This window comes from Neovison vison, chromosome 6 (assembly GCF_020171115.1).
Source record: "Neovison vison isolate M4711 chromosome 6, ASM_NN_V1, whole genome shotgun sequence".
Classification (NCBI taxonomy): domain Eukaryota; kingdom Metazoa; phylum Chordata; class Mammalia; order Carnivora; family Mustelidae; genus Neogale; species Neogale vison.
This window is the reverse complement of record NC_058096.1, coordinates 138,110,303-138,137,938: the sequence shown is the minus strand read 5'-3', so window position 1 is coordinate 138,137,938 and position 27,636 is coordinate 138,110,303. Positions and strand designations below refer to the sequence as shown.

Here is a 27,636-nt window from a genome sequence, read left to right as displayed (position 1 = left end):
AGAAGGTGAGGAGCAAGGAGCCAATGTCCTCAGTGGGGAAGAGGAGTGAGCAGGGGATCAGTAGTCAAGGGCACCCAGGAAGCTGGTGTAATAATATGAGACTCTATCGTGGATCCTTTGGCATGACAGAAGGTTTGGGCCTCTCAGAAGGAGTGAGAAGGACACCAGCCTCATCTCACCTCCAAAGACACTTTGAGAGGGCACTGGAGTGGCATAGTTGGTTAGGCATCTGCTTTTGGCTCAGGTCATGATCCCAGGATTCTGGGATCAAGTCCGCATCTGGGACTCCACGCAGCAGGCAGTTTGCTTCTCCTTCTCCCTCTGTGTGTGCATGTGTGCTCTCTCAAATAAGTAAAATCTTTAAACAAACAAAAGCCCCCCTAAACCCACACATTTTGAGTTAGGTTTAGTATCACCTTTGCTGCATGACAGGGCAACAGGAAGCATAGAGAGAAATACATTTTTGATTAGAATCTCAAGAGACAGCAATTTCGCTGTTCTTGGGATAGGGGTATTTAAATTTGGCCCATCATCAGGACTCTGTTAATAATGGTGTTGTGTGTCTGCCAGTGTATGTGTCACAGTTCAAGACAAAGGAATTGCTCAAATGTGGCCAGTGGGAAGAACTTCTTAAAAACAAAAAACAAAACAAAACAAAAAAAACAAAAAACAAAAAACAAACCCAACAAAAAATTAGTTTAGCTAGGTTTCTGGTAATACTTTTCTTTCTAAAATCTGCATTTGAGCAAGTTCTTGTTGATGGCAATTTGTAAAAATGGTGCTAGGTGGGTTCCTTAAAAAAAAAAACAAAAAACCAAAACTATAGAACAACCTCTGCCTTGTTGGTTATATACTTCCCCCCTTTCGTGGTTATTAAATAGCCCCACAGAGTGCTTTGTACTCGACTGCTGTGTGGTTGTGGTCTCCTCAGGAGTTTTTGTGTTGAGGGGCTGACAGATGCCATCTTTTACATCAGATACTGGGAAACCATTTCTGGTTTGTTTGTACCCCTGAACTGAGACTGTTATCAATTATAATCTTCCCCATTGTTAGTTTCAGCGACTCTGCCCTTGTACTTCCCTGCTAAACAAACTTGTTTTTCTGTTACTTTTTGGATAGCGCCAGAGACAAATTTGTTGAAAACGATAAAGCGAGAGTTGAATAATAATCATGTCTTTTTGTAGAATAAAGTGAAACATTCTGGATTTGTTGTATTAAGCCATGATGCTGAGGTTTATATCATTTGAGGGAATTGCCATATTTGAATCACTTTTGCAGATAAATTAAATGTCTCACATTAAAGAATTCTTAAAAGGCATGTTTCCTAATTTCTTATAATGGTAGAATTCATCTAATTTCTTACCTGACATCTTGTAGAACGATTTTTAGCTTCTGTCTTTTCTGCTCTAATTTTTATGCTTGCTTTACCTGGGCTATGCACATACCTTTGTTATAATATTTTTGGAGTAGCAGTTGTGAGGCTTATATATTTGAATATGATATAATTTAGTAATCCTTGGGAACCTAGCAGAGCATCACATTTAATTTTCTATTAGATGAAAGAAACCTGGAAAGAGAATTGGTGATGGAGAGAATTGCACAAAACAGAACTAATCAGAGCTGATCCCTGAGGCAGAAAACTGCAATTTAAAATGAGTTTCCTTTGTATTTCTACTATTGAGGAATGTTGACGGGATGACTATTAAGAACACAGTACCAAGTAAATAATAGCAGTTATATATAGCAAGCTCCAACCGCAGTATTGAGGTTATGTTCTTTGTGCCATAACTTTTACATTGTTCCGGTCCCTAAAAGACTCAGTATTAATGAAGGACAATGATAACTTGGTTTCTTAAGAAGACATTTATGTATCAGGAGTACTTGTGTTCTGTTGATCCCAAATAAAAATGTCATTTAACCCTTGATAAAGATATGTATGTATATTGTCTATACCCTACTAGCTCCTACATTAGATACAGAAGAAGGGCTTTACCACGACACTGGGGCAATACCTGGAGTATATGTCTAGCTTTGTTTTATCCGTCTGGAATAGCTTCTTCTTCCCTCTTCGTCCCATTTAGTCTGTGGTTGCTGGAGGGAGGTGGAGAAGGGTGGAAGTAGAGCAGGTGTCTCTCTTTCTAGTAGAGCTGCCAGAGAGTCCTGGCTACAGCATCTGACATGGGGAAGGAATCACTTGTTAGACTCACATCACTTTTTTATCATCATAGGTTGATTTTAGACTGAGGCCTCTGTGCCCTGCCGGTGTCTCATTTTGTACTGCCCTCCCTTAGCCACTATCACACAGTTGCCATTGGTGAACATTGTTTGCTTGACCAGTAGTCCAGAGGCCAAATACAGGATCTAATTCTCTGATCCCTCCCTACTTTATGATTTTCTTTCTTTTTGGGGGGGTATCTCTCTAGGTTGTTCTCTCTAGGTTTTTGACTCCCCTGTTAGCTACTGCCTCTGAGTTGGTATAGATCCATCCTTAGTTCATCTCTCTCTATTAGTAGGTGTATCACCCAAAGTTTTGCCTGCTCAGTGGATTTTCTTTTACCGTTGTCTTTGTGGGCCAAGTTGAATGGGGACTGCAGTAAAGTGGCCATCCACTTTCTGTTGATTTTGATGTACCATGCGTCAAACCTGAGAACCAGGTTTATGCTTTTTTTTTTCTCCAGAGAGGGAGGAAATCTAGAACTCCCTAGGAAGTCATGAAAAGGGTCAATGATGGGAGAAGCAGCTGAGCAGTGGGAGCAGATAACCATAGGAGTCTGAGTCACCTGCACATGGAGTGAGTGATCTACTTGGCTTGGGCCCATTCTTACCATTTTAATTTAAAAATAAAATGCTATTGTGTGTGATGAATGTTATGGTAATATGCAGTTCATGATGAGTAGTCGGTCAGGTCTCATATTATTCCAGGGTCAGGCATTCAACCTCAGCCAGGGTCCAGGAACAAGCCAGGAGCTGCTTTTCAAATGGACTGGGCAGGACAAGACCTCATTCCAAAATCCTAGGGGTCTGTGCTGTGCTATGACTCTGCTGCTAGGGCTTGCCATAGGCTTTGTATAGCATCCGTATCTGCCCTAGTCCATTCCAGTGGCATTAGGTCTGCTGAGTCTTGAGACCCAGCTGACAGAGGAGGTTGTCCTTTAGCTTGGACTGGCTGTAGAGCCCTTTCTTGGGCCCCTCTCAAAATTGGCAGCCTTACTGATGATCAGGAAATGGGTTGGATCCTCTAAAATCCAAACAGACTTACCCATTATCAAACCTCCTTATTTCAGTGGGTAACGCAAGACACAGCCATTTTTCTCTTACTTTAGAAGGAATATTATCACATGCTCCAAGACCACTGGATTCCTAGGTACTTCACCAGAGTAATAGACCATGAACTTTTGCAGGACTTCTCTCTCCTACTCTCTGGCATCCAAATTAGGGTGCTACTTACCAGGTCCAGTTAGCATGCCACCAGGATAATGAAACAGTATGCTATCCTGCAGATTATCAAGATGAGGGAGTCCCTCTGGACTATATTATGACAGAGCTGGAGACTTGATATAGGGGCAATTGTTAAGTGGTAACTGCTTCTGATTTTATTTACTGATTAGAATGGAAAAGAAAGCAGAACAAATGCCGGGGGCTATGTTAATTTGCTTCAGTAAATATGCCACATCTGAAACTGCAGCTGTAGTAGGCATCAGCTGATTAAACTTGCAGTAGCTATAACCCACGTAGTTCCTGTACTGGCTTAACAGGCAAGTTAAGTGGGGATGTGATAGAAGTTCCCATCCCTGTGCTTTTCAAGTCTTTGTTGGCACTGGTTCCTAGTTGTTGATCTGGTGGATATGGCTTGCTTTTGCTTTACTGTCTTTGAATGTGTGGGCAGGGCACGTATTGTAGTTCCAGGAACTTCTGCTTTGTCTCTTTGTACTCTGAATAGTCCTCAGTTCACTGGGTGGGAATCCGCTCTGGGGATCCTACTAGTTACCGCATGTATCTTTTCTCATTGTATGTTCTAGGATACTAACCAAGAATAGGCCCACTGGACAGATGTGAGATGGATTTAGTAAGATGCCATGTGGCACCTGGCCTTGATAAGCTCTTTCTTAATCTGACTACTAGAGTAAAATGGCTTCTTAGGTCTTCAGAGATCAGCCCAAGTTCAGAGTCAGTATCTAAAAAGTTTAAAGGGTCTGGGTATTTTCCCAGTTCTCAGACCCATGGTAAATATCTGAGGACTCTCTGGGGAAGGAAAGTGGTGAGGGAAGATCTATAGCATTCACTATGACCATTTTTTAGGGTGTCTTTGGAAGGGACCTTTAGCTTAATATCGGAGCTCTGGATCTACGAACCAGCCTGGGTGTGGGATCTGGGTGAGAGACTGAATCCTTGGTGTGGGGATTTTTGTTAGGTTTCTGCCCAGTAGATCTAGAAATTTTCTTACCGTATGTCAGTCGTCACTTTAGTAGGCTGATTTGATGGCCAGTTTACCATCATCTTGGATTCTTGTGGGTCAGAATACTCTGATTACCAGATGCCACGTGACTCACTACAGCACTTGTGCCTATGGTTAAGTGTTCATTGGCCTCTACCACCGCTAGGTCCCATTATTCCCACAGTGACCAGAGAACCCAGTTCCACTGCTTGTATTTTCTGTTGGGCCCTCCACCCTCCCCAGCCTGTCAAGGACAGCCAAGAGCTTCTCAAAGGTGCTGGTTCCCTTATCCTTGAGGCATGTTTTTCAGGCCTATCTGGGAAGGGCGGTTTAGTGGCTTGAACAGATTGCATTTTGTAGAAGCATTCCAACATTTCTAGTTCCCTGGACTTTCAGGCTTTGTTCTCTGTAATTCTGATGTCCAGGCTACACTCTAGACCAATTAAACCAGAATCTTTGGGGCTGGATACAGTATCTATAGTTTTTAAAGCCCTGCAAATGATTCTAATATGCGGGCAACATTGGCTCCTACAGTAGTGATTTCATTGTTGTCTTAGAACTAAAGCACCACTGGGCAATTTGTTAGGCATACAGATTCTCAGGCCCCCACCCCAGATATACAGAATGAGAAACTCTGAGGGTGGAGCCCAGTATGGTGTTTTTACAAATTCTTCAGTGATTATGAAGCACAGTAAAATAGAGAATCACTGCTCTACAGTCTGCTGGGGAAATCCTGGCATTTATACCTCATTAACTGTAGACCATCATTAAGGCTATGTTGCCACTGGTCAGCTGAGCAAACTCCCAGGTGCTTGAATCTCTGGTCTCCCATGTGAGAGGCAATGAGAATATGACCTGCAGATGTGCTTTTCAGACCTGGTTCAATGCTCGGGGAAGATACCTGCCTGCCCGCCAACCCCCTCCCTTCTTGATTCAGTACCAAGATCTCAAGATTCCTTACCATCCTTTTTTGCAGGCTGATTCATGTTTTTTTTTAAAGATTTATTTATTTATTTATTTGACAGAAAGAGATGACAAGCAGGCAGAGAGGCAGGCAGAGAGAGAGAGAGGAAGCAGGCTCCCTGCTGAGCAGAGAGCCCGATGCGGGGCTCGATCCCAGGACCCTGGGATCATGACCTGAGCCGAAGGCAGCGGCTTAACCCACTGAGCCACCCAGTTGCCCCTGGTTCATGTTTTATTCCTACGTCCTTGGGGTTTCAACTGAATGTAAATGATCTCCTATATTTGATGCCACACTATGGGCAGGGCCCAAAATTTGTCTCTTGTTCCATTTCCAAAGGTCATTTTCAAGGTCACCAAGATTTAGCACATGCCACCAAGGTTAAAGTATCTTCTTAAAAAAAAAAAAAAGATTTATTTATTTGTTTGACAGTGAGTGTGTGTGTGAGAGAGAGAGAGAGAGAGAGAGAGAGACCAAGGGAGGGGGGGAAAGAGAAGCTCAAGGAGACTCCCTGCTGACAGTGTGGAGCCCACCCAGCCTGGGGCTCTACCCCATGACCCTGAGATCAAGACCCGAGCTTAAATCAAGAGTCAGAGGCTTAACTGACTGAACCACCCAGGTGTCCTAGGGTTAAAGTGTCCTGAGTGCTTGGCTTATATCTGTTTTCCCCTCTTCTCTATTTTTGGTCTTTCAGGTTTCCTTAATTTCTTGCAATTTAGTGGTACATTTTATAAACATATTTAAAAATATTTTACCTGGGACTCCTGGGTGGCTCAGTTGGTTGGACAACTGCCTTCGGCTCAGGGCGTGATCCTGGAGTCCCGGGATCGAGTCCCACATCAGGCTCCCAGCTCCATGGGGAGTCTGCTTCGCTCTCTGACCTTCCCCTTGCTCATGCTCTCTCTCACTGTCTCTCTCTCTCAAATAAATAAATAAAATCTTTAAAAAAAAAAATATTTTACCTGACATTTTTTGTTATTTTCAAGGCAAGTAATATTCAGGATATGTTGTCTGCCATCCATCTGAAAGGACAAAATAATTTTAATGGTTACTCAGGTTTCAAACGACAGATTCATTACAGATTTATTGTAATCGGATATCTAATTTCTTAACTTAATCTGCATAGCAAGATTTATTCATATGCTTTTATTTATTGATTTATTTTTAGATTTTATTTATTTGAGGGAGAGAGGGAGAGAGTATGCACCAGCAGGGGTGAGGGGCAGAGATAGAGGGAGAAGCAGACTCCCACATGAGCAGGGAGCCTGATTTGGGACTTGATTCCAGGGCCCTGGGTTCATGACCTGAGCTGAAGGCAGACGCTTAACTGACTGAGCCACCGGTTGCCCTATTCATACACTTTTAACACTGCTTTTCTGGTGGTTGGTGCTTTGCAACTATGGTAACAGATCCATGACATAAATGTTGATGGCAGATCTTAGCTGCCACACAATGATCTTTTACCCTTAGATATATGTGCAAGAATTTACTGAGTGTTTTATTAGTGATTATTTTAAAGTATGAAAAAGCCTTTGTTTCTTTTCTTTTTTTTTTTTAAAGATTTTATTTTTTTGACAGATCACAAGTAGGCAGAGAGAGGAGGAAGCAGGCTTCCCACCGAGCAGAGAGCCCGATGCAGGACGTGATCCCAGAACTCTGAGTTTGTGACCTGAGCCAAAGGCATAAGCTTAACCCACTGAGCCACCCAGGCACCCAAGCCTTTATTTCTATGTATAACTAGAGTAGTCTCCTTGAATGAGGGTTCAGTCTCATGATAGGCTAGTTTATGTTGTGATAATGAAGACCATCCACATCTCAGGCTCACCTTTGTTCTTGTTGGCCTTGGTTGCTCTGCGGGCATCTGACCTGAGCCTTCTAGGCTGCTTCCATCTCTATGGCGTCTCCCTCTGGCAGAATGCTTTCAAGTTTCCTGGGGTGGGAGGAGAGACTGGAAAATTGCACATGGGCATACCTACATTGTTTCCACTTTTGGCCAGTGGCTGGACCTAGTCACCCCACCACATCCAATGCCAGGTGGGGGTGTTGGGAAATCTTGGTGTGGGTTCAGGAAAGGAGAACTGGTCAGCGATGGTACTGTGTATCACTTTTCCAGATTGACTCTGCTTACCTTAAGCACAAGGGCTATTTATTAGGAGGGTATGAGCAAGGTCAAGGGGTCCAAGAGAAGGTTTGGAGAAGTCAGGACCTGGCAACTCTGGAAGGCCTCTGGAGCAGGACCCTCTTGGAATCTTGGTTGGGGCCACTGCCAGAATGAGTGAATGAAGTTCATCATTTTCTTTACTCCGTGTCTGTCCACTCAAGAGTCAGATTTCTGAGCAAGAGCCCTGCTGGCTGAGTTTAGACTGTGGCCTTCCCTAGACTGTACCAGACCATGGGACGAAAGACATTTCCAAAGGGAGCCAGGGTCCCTATCAGGTTCCATATTTGGACAGCAGAATGCCCTTTTTCTCATCCTGCAGACTAAGTGCAGTACAAAAGGTTTTTCCCCAAAAGGAAGTTCAGGGGTGTTCAGAAGGGGGATCGGATCACTGGTAACCAAAACATGACAAATTTCTTTTTCATTTGAAAGTTGTTGACACCTAATTTAAAAACAAAAACCCCCAAACAACTGAGGAAGTTGTTAAAGTTTGTGTGCCTAGTGCTTCCAAACTTTCTATGTGACTGTAAAAGACTGTAAGAAATCTACTTCCGTGTTTTATTTGCTTTTCTTGATAGCTTATTATCTTTATGAGAAGGAATCCACCAGTTATAGGTTGTTTATATTTAGGCCTCAACAGGGAAGGGACAAGTTAGCAGTCCTTGCTACATCTTCCATTAACTGGTTTTTAGGAATGAGATGCCAATTTGAATGCAGTTGCCCAACCCATATGCAGAGAATCAGAGATTAAAGGTTACATCCACAGATGATAGTGTTAAAACTTTGATGTCAGCATGTCACTAGGAGAACTTTGTGGAGACAACAGTGTTTCCTTGCAATCGCAGTTTCAATTATCAAATACAGAACAGAATTATATTCTCTTCAATCAGGTTTTCCATCTTTTTTTGGCATCATTGGCCTGCTTTTGTGTGTCAAGACTACATTCTCTCACTTTTTTAACCAGCTCTTGTGAAAATGAGGGTTTGAAGTTTCAAGTTTACAGGTGTGATTTTACTTGGCAAGAAATGCAAGGTCCAAGGGAATCTAAGATTTAATATGAATAAAATTTAAGAGAGGACCGTGAAACTTATCATGTTCTTATTTTATGTGCATGAGCTATGTTTGGGACATTGAAAGTGGGGTTCTAAGAAAGAAAAAGCCTGGGCAGAGTGTTATCAATTGGAATTGGAATTCAATTGGAATTGTGGAATACCTCTTGAGAGGTTAGGGGAGAATGTTGAATAATATCTAATTTAAAAGATTATGTTATAGTTGTTATGGTATCTGCTGCTCTATCTCCAACTGGGAGTAGGTCAGTAGAGTTTAAAAGGAGGTCCTGTTAGTTTAAAAAACACTGACCAAATAGGAAATGCCAGATATTTTCTGAATCTGGAGTTTAATTTAGTTTCTTTTTGTAGCTATTTATTGTATAGCTTTGAACACGAATATTTAAGAACTATTTTGAGGGTCAAGAGCAAGTAAATTTTATCTGTGCAAGTGTCAGATTATTAGTTTTATAACTACAGAACTTCCAAATTTTGGTATTCTTAACTCATCTTCCTGTCTTTCTGCCTTTGACTTAAGAGACTCGGTCTAAGATAGGTAAGACTGATGTACATTTGACTACTTTTTTCCAATCTGATGACTTCAGATAAAGCTGAAAGAGGCCTTCTTCCACCTTGTCAAAGTTGGTATAAAATAGGTTTGGATTTCAAAGTAGTTTAGGAAATAGTACAATCTTAAATTATTATTTGTAGTAATCAACCAATCATACTTGTGGTTGCAGAAGGATAGTCTTCATTAATGATGGTGTAGGTGTGCCTCAAAGCATAATGATGCTAGAAACAAGACCCTTCCCATTCCCTTGTTCTTCTTTACTTTGGTTTTTCAAAAAATGAACACAAGAGTAGCATAATACTTGAATATCCTATTTTTAATTAAAAAATTATTTTTAGAGAGATAGCGTGTGTGTGTGTGTGTGTGTGTGTGTGTTGGGGAAGTGCAGAGAGAGAGAATCTTAAGCAGGCTCCATGTCCAGTGTGAAGCCTGATATGGGGCCCAATTCCATGAGATCATGATCTGAGCTGAAATCAAGAGTCAGATGGTTAATCCACTGACCCAATCAGACGCCTCTTGGTTTCAGTGTTAGAAGGCCAGGTGAATTTTTACAGAACATAAGAAAATATGCTAAGATCAATATTCACACATTATTTGATTTTTGAGTTTGAAGAAGAACTAAACAAGGGTATTTTATTTTTTTATTTTTTACTTTTTAAATTTAATTTTATTTTTTTAGCATTCCAAGATTCATTGTTTATGTACCACACCCTTTTTGTTTGGTTTAGTATTGGCATTTTCCAATGTCATTGTACCTACATCAACAAAAACTTGTTTTTCTCCTTGGTGTTTGTCATTTATGCCATATGTTAGATTATTAATCTTACAGTTTTCCATTTTAATATTAAAATTTCTTTTAAAATTTAAAAATAGCAAATGGAAAATCTGTACAAATAACACTGCGGGCAAACATTACCTGTTGTGTACTGTTCAGGGTTATCAGGGGTACCTTTTGCAGGTGACATGTCCGGTTGCTGTGGCTCTACTAGCATAGATTCTGTGATGTGTGTCTATTTACAAGACACTAAGCTCCAGAGCAATTTCTGTTACGCTGCAGGCAGTTCAGACAGTTTTATCTCTTCAAGGATCTGCAGCATTGAAATGTTTTTAATTTCAAGTGACACTCACTGATACAAAATGCCAGTGGATTATAAAATGGAAAAATGTTATAAATCCCTGCCACTAACTTTGTGAAGCAGAAAGTGAGATTTAGGTTTCAAATTTAGTATGAGGTTGGCTTTTTAAAAGAAAGCTTTTGAGATAACTGTGGATCATATGCAGTTGTAAAAAAAACAATACAGAAATGCTGTGCATATAGGCTTCATCCAGTTTTTCACAATGGTAACATCTTGGAGAGCTATGGTACAATGTTACAGCCAGAATATTGGCATTGAAACAGTTAAGGAACAGAACAGTCTCATCCCCAGGGATTCCTCAGATTGCTGTTTTAGAATCACAGACATTTGCTCTGTCACGTGTCTCACCCCCACCCCAACCACTGGCAACCACTAATTTACTCTCCATTTCTGTATTTGTGTAACTTTGAGAATGTTGCGTAAATTCAGTCATACGGTATGTAATGTGTTAAGACTGGCCTTTAATACTTAGAGTTATTCTTTAGAGATTCGTCCACGTTGTAGCGTGTGTCAGTAGTTCTTTTTCATTGCTGAAGGGTATTCCATGTTATCAGTTGTACCATTTATTTAACCACTTACTTGCTGAAAGACACCCAGGTCATTTCTGAGTTTTGACAGTTACAGATAAAGCTGCTATAAACATTGTTGTACAGGTTTTTGTGTGGATCAAAGTCTTCATTCTCTGGGATAAGTTCCGAGGATCTGGGGTTAGGTAGAGAGTAAACCTAGCACCAAATCACAGTTTTTCTGGGACACAGGGGAACAGTTTGCTGGGTAATGACATGTTTAGTGTTTTTTTTTCTTTCTAGAAATGGCTACACTATTTTCCAGAATGTCTGTACCAGTAAGGTATGAGTGGTCTAGTTTCTTTCCATTCTTAGTAGCAATTGGTGTGTCACTATTTTGTATTTTTGCCATTCTGGTAAGTGTGTAGTGGTATCTCATTATGGTTTTAATTTACGTTTCCCTAATTGCTAATCACACTGAACATGTTTTCATGTGCTTATTTGCCAACTGCACATTTTCAGTGTTTCCTAGCCTTTGGTGTCAAGTCTACTTTTTTACCTATATCCTGAAGAATTTATCCCATCCCCGCTCACAACCCAGTTTTATAGTTTCATGTTCTACATGTAAGTCCCTGGTCCTTTTCTTTTTTTAAAGATTTTATTTATTTGCCAGAGAGAGATCACAAGTAGGCAGAGAGGCAGGCAGAGAGAAGAGAGGAGGAAGCAGGCTCCCTGCCTAGCAGAGAGCCCGATGCACGACTTGATCCCAGGACCCTGGGATCATGACCTGAGCTGAAGGCAGAGGCTTTAACCCACTGAGCCACCCAGGCAGCCCAGTCCCTGGTCCATTTTAAGTTAATATTTTGTATAAAGTGTTAGACTTAGGTCAAGGCTTACTTTTTCCTCTGTCCTTTGGATAGCCAGTTGCTCTAGCTTCTTTTGTTGAAAACGCTGATTTTCCTCCATTGGATTGCCTTTGCACCTTTGTCAAAAATCACCAGGCCATACTTGTGTGAAGCTATATTTGGATTCTCTGTTCCGTTGATCAATATGTCTATCTCTTTGGCAGTGCCACACAGTTTTGATTACTTATCTATATAGTAAGTATTGAAATCAGCTAGAATAATTTCAAGTCCCCCCACTTTTTTTCAAAATTGTTTTGGCTATTCTAATTCTTTTGCCTTTCCAAATAAATTTTATTTATTTTACTTTTTAAATTTTTTAAGAGATTTTATTTATTTACTTGAGAGAGACACAATGAGAGAGGGAACACAAGCAAGAGGAATATGAGAGGGAGAAGCAGGCTTCCCACTGAGCAGGGAGCCTGACGTGGGTCTTGATCCCAGGACCCTGGGATCATGACCGGAGCTGAAGGCAGACACTTAATGGCTGAGCCACCCAGGCACCCCAATTTTATTTTATTTTTAAAGATTTTACTTATTTATTTGACACAGAGAGAGAGTGTATGTGAGTGAGAGAGAGATAAGTTGGGAATTGGTGGGGGGAAGAGAAGGCTTGAGAGAGAGAAGCAGACTCCGGCTGAGCAGGGAGCCTGACACTGGACTCTATCCCAGAACCTTGGGATCATGACCTGAGCCAAAAGGCAGACACCCAACTGACTGAGCCACCCAGGCACCCTCCACAGAAATTTTAGAATAATCTTGTTGATAGCTACAAATTTTTTTGCTGGGATTTTTGTAAGAATTGCATTAAACTGGGCTATCAGACTGGGGAAATTGGACATCTTTACTATATTGTTTTCCTCTCTATGCACATAGTTTATCTCTTATTTTGTATTTGTTTATAAGATGGTCAGTCAGGACTGGCCACCAAAGGAGATAGAGGAGAGGCTCAGGAAAGCAAAGTTTATTATACTCACAGGTCCTAGAGACAGGCATGGCATGCCACACAGGACCACATGGAAAAATACCACAGATCAGAAGGCAGAAGATGGCAGCAAGGGGAATGCTTAAAGCCATGACCTTTATTGGGGTTTCCATAGGAAAGGCAAGGGAAGAGTGAGCAGTTTAGGATTGGGTGGTTGGAATAACTTAAGCAGACTTTGGGCCATAGGGTAGTCTCTAGTTGGATGCTAACACCCCTCTGGATGATGAAGGCAGAAGAATATTGCCTCCTGGGGTGTATGGACCAGGTAGAGGAGTATATGGTGGGATTTGCTAGTTTGCATATCAAAGACATAGTTAATCTGAGCCTTTGCTGTTTTAAGAATTGGCTAGCCTTGGGAAGGTCAGTCTCTCCCCAATCAGAATGGTCATAATCACAGAAAATATAGCACATGCATGCACAAATTCATGTCTTTTTTATTTATTTATTTATTCCAATTTATTTATTTCCAGAAAAACATTATTCATTATTTTTTCACCACACCCAGTGCTCCATGCAAGCCGTGCCCTCTATAATACCCACCATCTGGTACCCCAACCTCCCACCCCCCGCCACTTCAAACCCCTCAGACTGTTTTTCAGAGTCCATAGTCTCTCATGGTTCACCTCCCCTTCCAATTTACCCAAATTCCCTACTACTCTCTAACGCCCCTTGTCCTCCATGCTATGTGTTATGCTCCACAAATAAGTGAAACCATATGATAATTGACTCTCTCTGCTTGACTTATTTCACTCAGCATAATCTCTTCCAGTCCCGTCCATGTTGCTACAAAAGTTGGGTATTCATCCTTTCTGATGGAGGCATAATACTCCATAGTGTATATGGACCACATCTTCCTTATCCATTTATCCGTTGAAGGGCATCTTGGTTCTTTCCATAGTTTGGCAACCGTGGCCATTGCTGCTATAAACATTGGGGTACAGATGGCCCTTCTTTTCACGACATCTGTGTCTTTGGGGTAAATACCCAGGAGTGCAATTGCAGGGTCATAGGGAAGCTCTATTTTTAATTTCTTGAGGAATCTCCACACTGTTCTCCAAAGAGGCTGCACCAACTTGCATTCCCACCAACAGTGTAAGAGGGTTCCCCTTTCTCCACATCCTCTCCAACACATGTTGTTTCCTGTTTTGTTAATTTTGGCCATTCTAAGTGGTGTAAGGTGATATCTCAATGTGGTTTTAATTTGAATCTCCCTGAGGGCTAATGATGATGAGCATTTTTTCATGTGTCTGATAGCCATTTGTATGTCTTGATTGGAGAAGTGTCTGTTCATATCTTCTGCCCATTTTTTGATGTGTTTGCCTGTTTCGTGTGGGTTGAGTTTCATGTCTTTTTTATTTAGATCTTCTTTGATTTCTTTTAAACAGTGTTGTGTGGTTTTCGCATATGGGTCCGATGCATGTTTTGTTAGATTTATACCTAAGTATTTAATATTTGCAGTGATTGTAAATGGTATTTTTAAGTTTCCATGTGTTCATTACTTATATGAAGAAATAGAGTTAGTTTTTGAATGCTGACAGTTTATCCTGTCACTTTACCAGACTCACTTGTAAGTTATAGGAGTTTGTTTCTGTAGATTCTTTGGTGTTTCCTGTGAAGACAATTATGTCATCTGCAAATAATTTTCTATTTCATATTGGGTGAGTTGTGATAGTTCGTGTTTTCTAAGGGGTTGGTCCATTTAATCTAAGTTGCCAAACTTGTATGTGTAGAGTTTTGTCCTTTTGATGTCTGCTCATTTTCTGCCTACTTATTTTATCAATTTTTGAGAGAAGGGTGTTGAAGTCTGCAAAAATAATTGGTGGTTTTTTTTTCTTTTTATAATTTTGTCACTTTTTGGTTCACATATTTTATAGCTTTTTGTTTGATGCATGCACATTTAAGATCGGTACATTTTATTGGTGGATTGACCCTTTTGTTATGTAGTTTTCTTTGCTCTGAAATCTATGTTATGTGATATTAACATAGCCATTCCTGTTTTGCTTTGATTACTGCTATATATACGTGTGTGTGTGTGTACACACACACACACACATACATATACATGAATGTATGTATATATACAGGTATATGTATACACTTTATTATTTATTTTCAATCTGCCTATATCACTGTCTTTGATGTGAGTTTCTTATAGATTGCAACAGTTGTGTCTTATTTTTAAAGGCACTGTCTTTTAATTGTATTTAGACCATTTACATTTAATATAATTATGATAGATTTGATATTAAGTTTACCATTTTGTTTCTTCTTGCTGTTTTTCATTTTCTTTTTACTTTTATATGAGTTATTGAGCATTTTTCATAATTTTGATTTTTTATTGTATTTTAGAGTCTATCTGTATAGGTTTTTACTGATTATAAATATTATATATATATCATATATATGTGTATAATTTTGTATAACCTATTGTTTTAGTGGTTCAAATAAAGCATAGAAAACTTACCTACCTTTTCAACCTGTTTGTTTCCCTCATTTTTATATAATTGTCTTAAATATGTTGTCTAAATTAATTTAGAACCAAAGCAGACATTATTATAATATTTGCTTCAACCATCAAACATAGTTTAGGAAATCTAAAAGGAGAAGGAAAATCTGTTACATTTACCTCTATTATTTCATGTTCTTGTTTCCTTCCTGTTAATTCTAAGGTTCTTTCCTTTATCATTTCCTTTTTTTTTCAGAATACTTCCTTTAGCGTTGGGGTAGGTATGCTGGTGACAGATCTCTGTTTTCGTAGATTATAAAAAAAAGTCTGAATGCTGTTAATTTCGGATGGTTTGGTGGATGATCAGTAAAGGTCATGGAAAAGGAAGACTGGAGGAGAAGTGACCTCCTTTAAGGGCTGATGTGATTTACATGCTTCCCTTTCCTTCTCACTCACACAGAGTGTTCATTATGTATGAGGCGGTGAGTGGTGGGGTTTATACATTTTGGTATATCCATTCAGGGGAATACCACTCAGCAATAAAAAGAACAAATTATTGATATATGATGCGACATGGGTGACTCTCAAATGCATTATGCTAAGTGAACAGAGCCAGACCAAAAAGAATACATAGGATATGATCCCATTAACATAAATTCTAGAAAATGTGAGTTAATGGCAGAAAGTAAATCAGTGGCTGTCTGGAGAAAGAATGAAAGGGAGCAAGATGGAGGGATTACCAAGGGAACTTGAGGTAACATGTGGAGGTGTTATCTTGACTGTGGTGATGATTTCATAGATGTATATGTATGTCAAATGTACCTAATTGTACACTTTAAATATATGCAGTTTATTCTGTGTTAGTTATAACTTAATAAAGCTGTTTCAAAAATACCACATTAACAAGTGTTCCTTTAGTGCATGGCTGTTGGGCGGCAACCCCATGTGCAGGTCCGATTTGTCTGTACTCTTGTTTACAGAGTCAGGCCCATGATCACATGTTTGGATGTTGTGGCATTGTCAAATGGCTTTGGAGGTTTTTAAATGCTTACTCTCGGTTTCTTTCTTTCTTCCTTTCTTTCAAGATTTTGTTTATATTCTGTATTTGATACAGCTCAAGTGGGGGAGTGGCAGGCAGAAAGAGAGGGAGAAGCATGCTCCTTGCAGAGTTAGGAGTCCCATGCAGGACTTGATACCGGGACTCTGGGATCATGACCTGAACTGAAGGCAGACGCTTAACTGACTGAGCCACCCAGGCACCCTGTTACTCTCAGCTTCTCTACTTAAATTTTTGTTGACAGTAAGAAACAGTTTTATCTGTGCATGATACTTTGAGTCCCACTGTTTTAGAGCAGTGCTACCATGCTCTTTTATATACATTTTTTTTCTGTCTCAGCATGGGGCCATTCTATATGCATCATTCTAAACCCATTTTATTCTACTTTATGGACACATTGTGATTTGATTAACTTGTGTTCTCGTGTATGAATTCTGGCAATGTGTGTATGTATGTGATTTTCTTAGCATGGCTCCCAGGAAATTAACTGGGTCTGAGACAGTAGCCTGCTGAATTTCAAAGTGGATTATATTGAAACTTTGGTATAATGTTTCCTACTCTCAGATTTTTAGAGGAATCATTTAAAAGTTTCATGCAGTGTAAGAATTTTTCAAACTGCGGTACACTGGAAGATAGTAGGCTCTGGCATGGTAAAATCTATGTTCAGATCCTGGCTGTCCAAGTAAACTGGACAGAGACCTGTTTCAGCCTTTCTTGTTTTTAGAAATGCAGGAACAGTTGCCTGGTAGGATCAGAAATACAGTGAAAGTGCTTGGTAACTGACAAGTGGTATATGTATGTGCCCATTTTTTACTGGATATATTTTTACCTTCATCTGGGACATTTACCGTTTTTTCAGGATTAAGGCTCATATTTGGAAAATAATTTGGAAAGTAGTTCTTAAAAATGGAAGGTGAGTTTTGTAGATTGTCTTGTCTTTTACATATAGGTGAAAGAACTGAGAATACATATGAACTAATACACCTTTTTTTCTTTTCAGGCAATTACTGTCTTAACTGAATTAATTAGGGAAAACTTCAGAAACAGTAAATTAAAGCAGTGCCTGTTACCAACCCTTGGGGAGCTGATCTACCTTGTAGCCACCCAGGTGAGACCATATGATTAACTCTATTGCTGTTTGACCTGTTTTGACACATCCTGGCTAACAAGTGTTAATATCCTATAAAAGTTGTTTTGACTTTGCCCCTTAGAGCATACCTAAGGAACCTTGGGGAAATTTTTACCTCTGAAAGAGGTTATCATGTTTTTCAATCTCTCTCTCTCCTTGTCTGTCATGTTCCCTCTCTCCCGGTGCCTCCCAGAAAGTGTAGGAAATTCTCAAGCCATATTTAAAAAACAATCCACCCAAAGTCCCCCAAACTACTTTCTAGGTTGCTGCCATCATTGGCTCCTTTAAGAGGAGGCCATTGGTTCTCCAAATATAAAAGCTTCATTTCAGTTAAAAACACTACTTTGTGCAAATAGAGCTCTTAACATGGCCATGAGAGTTTGTATCCACAGAATTTGACTACTTATTTCTTAAATTACAATATGGAAGTGCTATTGAATTCAACAAAGAAAAATTAGTATTTCTTTAGTGTTTTTTTATGAATGTTATTACATTGATAATGATAAATTATGAGTTATTCATTAGATACTGATTTTTTTCTTTAGTTTCAGAGGTAGAATTTAGTGATTCATCAGTTGTGTGTAACACCCAGCGTTCATTATATCAAGTACCCTCCTGAATGCCCATCACCAATTATCCCATCCCTTCACCCACTTCCCCTCCAGCCACCCTGTTTGTTTTCCTAGAGTTTAGCATCTCTTATTGTTTGCTTCCCTCTCAATTTTCATCTTTTTTATTTTTCCTTTCCTTCCTTTATGTTCATTGATTTGTTTCTTAAATTTCACATATGAGTGAAATCATATGGTTTTTATCATTCTCTGGCTGACTTATTTCGCTTAGTGTAATCTGGAGATCCATCCATGTCAGTGTAAATGGTAGGTATTCATCCTTTCTGATGGCTGAGTAATGTTCCATTGTATATGTATGTATACCAACTCTTCCTTATCCATTCTTCTGTCAGTGAACATCTGGGCTCTTTTCATAGTTTGGCTAGTGTGGCAATTGCTGCTATAAACACTGGTGATACTGAGTTTTAAAGAAGTACTGGTAAGTTACAGTTGATCAGGAGTTTCTTTCACTGTGTTTGTGATGTTTTGAGTCCTAGATCTTGCTCAAGTGTTGTATAACTTGAGTATCCTTAGTATCTAAATTAAACTGACTTATTAGAAAAATAATCATTTTAAGACAACTACTGTAATTGCTATAAAACATCAGCATTTAAATTATTTAGCTCCATAATTAGTAGTGGTAGCTGGTACAGCAAATATGTCCTCCTTATTCTTTTTTTTTTCATAAATGTCTTGGCTGTTGGCCCCTTGCATGTTGGAATCAGCTTGTCCAATTTTGCAAATCGTAAAAAGAAATTGCCTTGATTGTGCAGATCAATTTGGGAAGTATTGTTATCTTGATAACTTGGAGTCTTCTGCATATTTGGAATTGTACTGAACCCTATGTCAGTTAGGAAAGTATCCATATATTAACGGTATTTTGTCTTCTAGTGCATGAAAGTGGCATTCCATATACTCTGTTTTTAGAAATACTTTCATTTAAGTTCATTCTATTCATAAAACTTCTGTACATCTATCTTTGGTTGAATTTGTTCTTAGTTAATTTTATATTTTGAAGAGACAACACATTCATGAGGCTAGAAAGCTAGGAAGTCCAGAAAGGTCTAGGGGGGAAAGTGGCTTTCCTGTTTTTCTTCCCTATGTGCCTTGTTCCCCAGTCTAATCATAGTTACTTTTGTCTGTATGAGCAAACAGAAATGTAGATTCTTATTTTGTGTCATTTTCATGTACCAAGTAGGAAAACTTGCTTTTTTCTCTTAATAGTTATACACTCTTACACCAGTTAGAATGGCCCAAATTAACAAAACAGGAAACAACATGTGTTGGAGAGGATGTGGAGAAAGGGGAACCCTCTTACACTGTTGGTGGGAATGCAAGTTGGTGCAGCCTCTTTGGAGAACAGTGTGGAGATTCCTCAAGAAATTAAAAATAGAGCTTCCCTATGACCCTGCAATTGCACTCCTGGGTATTTACCCCAAAGACACAGATGTCGTGAAAAGAAGGGCCATCTGTACCCCAATGTTTATAGCAGCAATGGCCACGGTTGCCAAACTATGGAAAGAACCAAGATGCCCTTCAGCGGATGAATGGATAAGGAAGATGTGGTCCATATACACTATGGAGTATTATGCCTCCATCAGAAAGGATGAATACCCAACTTTTGTAGCAACATGGACGGGACTGGAAGAGATTATGCTGAATGAAATAAGTCAAGCAGAGAGAGTCAATTATCATATGGTTTCACTTATTTGTGGAGCATAACAAATAGCATGGAGGACAAGGGGCGTTAGAGAGTAGTAGGGAATTTGGGTAAATTGGAAGGGGAGGTGAACCATGAGAGACTATGGACTCTGAAAAACAATCTGAGGGGTTTGAAGTGGCAGGGGGGTGGGAGGTTGGGGTACCAGGTGGTGGGTATTATAGAGGGCACGGCTTGAATGGAGCACTGGGTGTGGTGAAAAAATAATGAATAATGTTTTTCTGGAAATAAATAAATTGAAAAAAAAATAGTTATACACTCTTTAAAAATTTTTATTTGAAAGAGAGAGAGCATGTATGAGCACGAGTAGGGGGAGAAGCAAAGGGAGAGGGACAAGCAGACTCTCCCTGAATGTGGAGCCTGATGCAGGGCTCCATCCCATAGCCATGAGATCATGACCTGAGCCAAAGGCAGGTGCTTAACTGAATGAGCCACCCAGGTGTCCCAATAGCTGTACACTTTTAAGAATAACATATGGAAATACATACACTGGAGTTATTTCTCAATTAATGGATATATTTCTTAATCAGCGCTTAGGGCTCCCTCCTCCCTCCCTGTCATTCTCTTCTTGTCCCAGAACATTTTCATGTGTGCCAAGTTTGATGAAAAGCAGTTTTACTTTATCTTCAGCTTGAGTCCCCAGGGCCTTGGCATCAAAGCTCAGACTGACCAAGTTCTGTAGGCTCTCAGAGTCAAAGCACACTTTCAGTGCTCAGTTGAACTCTCACACTTGTGGTTATCTAAGGTTTGGTTTGATTCTTTGTTTTCCTGTCAACATCTCTGATGCATTGTAAGGATGTCAGAATACAAGGTGTTGCTTTTACCAGAAGAGTGTTCAGATACCTAGTCTGCCATCTGATCAGGAATGAGAGTCTACTTGAATTGTTTTCGCTGTTGTTCCTTTTTTAAAGTTATTATCTTGGCGCCTGGGTGACTCAGTGGGTTAAAGCCTCTCCCTTCGGCTCAGGTCATGATCCCAGGGTCCTGGGATCGAGCTCTGCATCAGGCTTTCTGCTCAGCGGGGAGCCTGCTTTATTCTCTCTCTCTCTCTGCCTGCCTCTCTGCCTACTTGTGATCTCTGTCTGTCAAATAAATAAATAAAATCTTAAAGTTATTGTCTCCCTCTCCAGCTTAATTGTGGTATAATTGGCATGCAGTCAACTGCACATGCTTAAAGATTACAGTTTGATCAATGTTGATATGTGTATACACCTGTGAAACCATCACCACAGTTCAGATAATGAACATATCCATCACCTCTCAAAATTTCTCCACACCCTCCAAGCCCTCCCGGGAAACCACTGATACAACCACTAGTTTGTATTTTCTAGAATCTTATAAATGGAATCTTACAGAATCCTATTTCTGTTTGCTTCAAAAAGTAGATCTAGAGAATCATTTTCTTTGGTACGTGCTTTAATTGGATATAAGCTAAGGCTATTTTAATAAAAGGATGGTTCTGTGGTATTTGAATACAATTTAGGATGGCAAACTAGAAAAGGAGGGTATGTCCCTGGATCTATGAAAATCAATAACTTTTCATGAGATTTTTGTGGAATTGCCACTTTGAATATACGTGAACTGTAAAATCTTAGGTCAGTGCTGATGTAGTGAGACTGACTTGAATCAAGAGTGTATACTGTGTATAATACAGAGACTTAAGCCCTGTCCTGTTGGCTCTTTGGGAGCACTCTAAGGTTACAAGCTTGAGGATGGAAGACCGGAGGAGGTTTTGCAGAGGACGGTAGTAGGTGATACATTTACAGTTTATGTATTTTTTTTTCTTTTGTCAAGAATACCTCCCACTTTGAGCCCAGGTATTCCTATTTTGTCCTTTTGTTGTTGTTGTTATTGTTGAGCCATTAAAGATCTTTCACCTGGACTATTGTAAGAACTCTTAGATGATCTCCTTGCTTTATTGTGTCTACTGCAGTCTATTTTCCAGACATTAGCCAGAGTGAGCCTGTGAAAGACACAGTGTCCCTCCTCAGAGCCCTCCTGTGCTTCTTACCTTGCTTGTTGTCACTGCCAAATCCCACCATTTGCCTTGTTGGCCCTTGTGGGCTGCCTCCACAGTGCCTGGTTGACTTTAGCTCTCACTGATGTCCTGCTCTCTTCCTCTTCCCGACATATTGACCTCCTTACAGCTCTTTGAAACTGGCATGCCACACTCCTGCCTCAACCCCATTGCACTTACTGTTCCTCCTGCTTGCAGTGATTTCACACCCTCCCCCACCTAGAGGTTTGAGTTTTCTTTGTTTAGATCCCTTCACAGAGCCTTTTCCTGGCTCTGTGCAATATGAGATGGACCATGTCTATGGTCTTTCTCTAGCTCCTTACCCTGCTCTGGTTTTCTTTATGGTAGTCCTCACCATCTTGACTGACTTGTCTTGTTGGTTCCTCCTCCTCATCCACCTACCTCTTTCTTTTCCTCCTTTTCCTTCCTCCTCCTCCTCCTCTTCTTTCCCCACTAAGCATTATTAAAGCAAAAAATTTGTCTTGCTCATAGCTTTGTGGCTCTTGTTTAGAAGAATTCCTGGCACTTCGCAGGTGCTTTTGTTTTTTATTTTATTTTATTTTATTTTATTTATTTTTTTTTTTTTCCCAATTTATTTATTTTCAGAAAAACAGTATTCATTATTTTTTCACCACACCCAGTGCTCCATGCAAGCTGTGCCCTCTATAATACCCACCACCTGGCACCCCAACCTCCCACCCCCCCGCCACTTCAAACCCCTCAGACTGTTTTTCAGAGTCCATAGTCTCTCATGGTTCATCTCCCCTTCCAATTTACCCAAAAGCACATACCCTCCCCAATGTCCATAACCCTACCCCCCTTCTCCCAACCCCCCTCCCCCCAGAAACCCACAGTTTGTTTCGTGAGATTAAGAGTCACTTATGGTTGGTCTCCCTCCCTATCCCATCTTGTTTCATGGATTCTTCTCCTACCCACTTAAGCCCCCATGTTGCATCACCACTCCCTCATATCAGGGAGATCATATGATAGTTGTCTTTCTCCGCTTGACTTATTTCGCTAAGCATGATACGCTCTAGTTCCATCCATGTTGTCGCAAATGGCAAGATTTCGTTTCTTTTGATGGCTGCATAGTATTCCATTGTGTATATATACCACCTCTTCTTGATCCATTCATCTGTTGATGGACATCTAGGTTCTTTCCATAGTTTGGCTATTGTGGACATTGCTGCTATAAACATTCGGGTGCACGTGCCCCTTTGGATCACTACATTTGTATCTTTAGGGTAAATTCCCAGTAGTGCAATTGCTGGGTCATAGGGCAGTTCTATTTTCAACATTTTGAGGTACCTCCATGCTGTTTTCCAGAGTGGTTGCACCAGCTTGCATTCCCACCAACAGTGTAGGAGGGTTCCCCTTTCTCCGCATCCTCGCCAGCATCTGTCATTTCCTGACCTGTTGATTTTAGCCATTCTGACTGGTGTGAGGTGATATCTCATTGTGGTTTTGATTTGTATTTCCCTGATGCCGAGTGATATGGAGCACTTTTTCATGTGTCTGTTGGCCATCTGGATGTCTTCTTTGCAGAAACGTCTGTTCATGTCCTCTGCCCATTTCTTGATTGGATTATTAGTTCTTTGGGTGTTGAGTTTGTTAAGTTCTTTATAGATTTTGGACACTAGTCCTTTATCTGATATGTCGTTTGCAAATATCTTCTCCCATTCTGTCAGTTGTCTTTTGGTTTTGTTAACTGTTTCCTTTGCTGTGCAAAAGCTTTTGATTTTGATGAAATCCCAAAAGTTCATTTTTGCCTTTGCTTCCCTTGCCTTTGGCGATGTTCCTAGGAAGATGTTGCTGTGGCTGAGGTCGAAGAGGTTGCTGCCTGTGTTCTCCTCAAGGATTTTGATGGATTCCTTTCTCACATTGAGATCCTTAATCCATTTTGAATCTATTTTTGTGTGTGGTGTAAGGAAATGGTCCAATTTCATTTTTCTGCACGTGGCTGTCCAATTTTCCCAACACCATTTATTGAAGAGGCTGTCTTTTTTCCATTGGACATTCTTTCCTGCTTTGTCGAAGATTAGTTGACCATAGAGTTGAGGGTCTATTTCTGGGCTCTCTATTCTGTTCCATTGGTCTATGTGTCTGTTTTTGTGCCAGTACCATGCTGTCTTGATGATGACAGCTTTGTAATAAAGCTTGAAGTCCGGAATTGTGATGCCACCAACTTTGGCTTTCTTTTTCAATATCCCTTTGGCTATTCGAGGTCTTTTCTGGTTCCATATAAATTTTAAAATTATTTGTTCCATTTCTTTGAAAAAGATGGATGGTACTTTGATAGGAATTGCATTAAATGTGTAGATTGCTTTAGGTAGCATAGACATTTTCACAATATTTATTCTTCCAATCCAGGAGCATGGAACATTTTTCCATTTTTTTGTGTCTTCCTCAATTTCTTTCATGAGTACTTTATAGTTTTCTGAGTATAGATTCTTAGCCTCTTTGGTTAGGTTTATTCCTAGGTATCTTATGGTTTGGGGTGCAATTGTAAATGGGATTGACTCCTTAATTTCTCTTTCTTCTGTCTTGTTGTTTGTGTAGAGAAATGCAACTGATTTCTGTGCATTGATCTTATATCCTGACACTTTACTGAATTCCTGTATAAGTTCTAGCAGTTTTGGAGTGGAGTCTTTTGGGTTTTCCACATAGAGTATCATATCATCTGCGAAGAGTGATAATTTGACTTCTTCTTTGCCAATTTGGATTCCTTTAATTTCCTTTTGTTGTCTGATTGCTGAGGCTAGGACTTCTAGTACTATGTTGAATAGCAGTGGTGATAATGGACATCCCTGCCGTGTTCCTGACCGTAGTGGAAAAGCTTTCAGTTTTTCTCCATTGAGAATGATATTTGCAGTGGGTTTTTCATAGATGGCTTTGATGATATTGAGGTATGTGCCCTCTATCCCTACACTTTGAAGGGTTTTGATCAGGAAGGGATGCTGTACTTTGTCAAATGCTTTTTCAGCATCTATTGAGAGTATCATATGGTTCTTGTTCTTTCTTTTATTGATGTGTTGTATCACATTGACTGATTTGCGGATGTTGAACCAACCTTGCAGCCCTGGGATAAATCCCACTTGGTCGTGGTGAATAATCCTTTTAATGTACTGTTGAATCCTATTGGCTAGTATTTTGGTGAGAATTTTTGCATCTGTGTTCATCAAGGATATTGGTCTATAGCTCTCTTTTTTGATGGGATCCTTGTCTGGTTTTGGGATCAAGGTGATGCTGGCCTCATAAAATGAGTTTGGGAGTTTTCCTTCCATTTCTATTTTTTGGAACAGTTTCAGGAGAATAGGAATTAGTTCTTCTTTAAATGTTTGGTAGAATTCCACCGGGAAGCCATCTGGCCCTGGGCTTTTGTTTGTTTGGAGATTTTTAATGACTGTTTCAATCTCCTTACTGGTTATGGGTCTGTTCAGGCTTTCTATTTCTTCCTGGTTCAATTTTGGTAGTTTATATGTTTCTAGGAATGCATCCATTTCTTCCAGATTGTCAAATTTGTTGGCGTAGAGTTGCTCATAGTATGTTCTTATAATAGTTTGTATTTCTTTGGTGTTAGTTGTGATCTCTCCTCTTTCATTCATGATTTTATTTATTTGGGTCCTTTCTCTTTTCTTTTTGATAAGTCTGGCCAAGGGTTTATCAATTTTATTAATTCTTTCAAAGAACCAGCTCCTAGTTTGGTTGATTTGTTCTATTGTTTTTTTGGTTTCTATTTCATTGATTTCTGCTCTGATCTTTATGATTTCTCTTCTCCTGCTGGGCTTAGGGTTTCTTTCTTGTTCTTTCTCCAGCTCCTTTAGGTGTAGGGTTAGGTTGTGTACCTGAGACCTTTCTTGTTTCTTGAGAAAAGCTTGTACCGCTATATATTTTCCTCTCAGGACTGCCTTTGTTGTGTCCCACAGATTTTGAACCGTTGTATTTTCATTATCATTTGTTTCCATGATTTTTTTCAATTCTTCTTTAATTTCCCGGTTGACCCATTCATTCTTTAGAAGGATGCTGTTTAGTCTCCATGTATTTATGTTCTTTCCAAACTTCCTCTTGTGGTTGAGTTCTAGCTTCAGAGCATTGTGGTCTGAAAATATGCAGGGAATGATCCCAATCTTTTGATACCGGTTGAGTCCTGATTTAGGACCAAGGATGTGATCTATTCTGGAGAATGTTCCATGTGCACTAGAGAAGAATGTGTATTCTGTTGCTTTGGGATGAAATGTTCTGAATATATCTGTGATGTCCATCTCATCCAGTGTATCATTTAAGGCCTTTATTTCCCTGTTGATCTTTTGCTTGGATGATCTGTCCATTTCAGTGAGGGGAGTGTTAAAGTCCCCTACTATTATTGTATTATTGTTGATGTGTTTCTTTGATTTTGTTATTAATTGGTTTATATAGTTTGCTGCGCCCACGTTGGGGGCATAGATATTTAAAATTGTTAGATCTTCTTGTTGGACAGACCCTTTGAGTATGATATAGTGTCCTTCCTCATCTCTTATTATAGTCTTTGGCTTAAAATCTAATTGATCTGATATAAGGATTGCCACTCCTGCTTTTTTCTGATGTCCATTAGCATGGTAAATTCTTTTCCACCCCCTCACTTTAAGTCTGGAGGTGTCTTCGGGTTTAAAATGAGTTTCTTGGAGGCAACATATAGATGGGTTTTGTTTTTTTATCCATTCTGATACCCTGTGTCTTTTGATTGGGGCATTTAGCCCATTAACATTCAGGGTAACTATTGAGAGATATGATTTTAGTGCCATTGTATTGCCTGTAAGGTGACTGTTACTGTATATTGTCTCTGTTCCTTTCTGATCTACCATTTGTAGGCTCTCTCTTTGCTTAGAGGACCCCTTTCAGTATTTCCTGTAGAGCTGGTTTGGTATTTGCAAATTCTTTCAGTTTTTGTTTGTCCTGGAAGCTTTTAATCTCTCCTTCTATTTTCAATGATAGCCTAGCTGGATATAGTATTCTTGGCTGCATGTTTTTCTTGTTTAGTGCTCTGAAAATATCATGCCAGCTCTTTCTGGCCTGCCAGGTCTCTGTGGATAAGTCAGCTGCCAATCTAATACTTTTACCATTGTATGTTACAGACTTCTTTTCCCGGGCTGCTTTCAGGATTTTCTCTTTGTCACTAAGGTTTGTAAATTTTACTATTAGGTGACGGGGTGTGGGCCTATTCTTATTGATTTTGAGGGGCGTTCTCTGAACCTCCTGAATTTTGATGCTCGTTCCCTTTGCCATATTGGGGAAATTCTCCCCAATAATTCTCTCCAGTATACCTTCTGCTCCCCTCTCTCTTTCTTCTTCTTCTGGAATCCCAATTATTCTAATGTTGTTTCGTCTTATGGTGTCACTTATCTCTCGAATTCTCCCCTCATGGTCCAGTAGCTGTTTGTCCCTCTTTTGCTCAGCTTCTTTATTCTCTGTCATTTGGTCTTCTATATCGCTAATTCTTTCTTCTGCCTCATTTATCCTAGCAGTGAGAGCCTCCATTTTTGATTGAACTTCATTAATAGCTTTTTTGATTTCAACTTGGTTAGATTTTAGTTCTTTTATTTCTCCAGAGAGGGCTTTTATATCTCTGGAGAGGGTTTCTCTAATGTCTTCCATGCCTTTTTCAAGCCCGGCTATAACCTTGAGAATTGTCATTTTGAACTCTAGATCTGACATATTACCAATGTCTGTATTGATTAGGTCCCTAGCCTTCGGTACTGCCTCTTGTTCTTTTTTTTGTTGTGAATTTTTCCGCCTTGTCATTTTGTCCAGCTAAGAGTATATGAAGGAGCAAGTAAAATACTAAAAGGGTGGCAACAATCCCAGGAAAATATGCTTTAACCAAATCAGAAGAGATCCCAAATCGTGAGGGGGGATTTCTCCCTCCCCCCTCACGATTGGGTGAGGGATCTCCTCTGATTGGGATCTCCTTTGATTGGGATCT

At 39.8% G+C, this 27,636-nt stretch overlaps 1 protein-coding gene across 3 annotated transcripts in view; it reads left to right on the top strand.

Annotated features, from left to right (window-relative positions):
* Positions 1-27,636, top strand: part of ULK4 (unc-51 like kinase 4) — a 672,337-nt gene that overhangs the window by 70,899 nt on the left and 573,802 nt on the right. For all 3 annotated transcript variants that reach the window (XM_044252436.1, XM_044252435.1, XM_044252437.1), the window contains exon 18: positions 17,204-17,311. In XM_044252436.1, the coding sequence (XP_044108371.1) occupies positions 17,204-17,311 (108 nt within the window). The remainder of the gene's footprint in view (positions 1-17,203; positions 17,312-27,636) is intronic.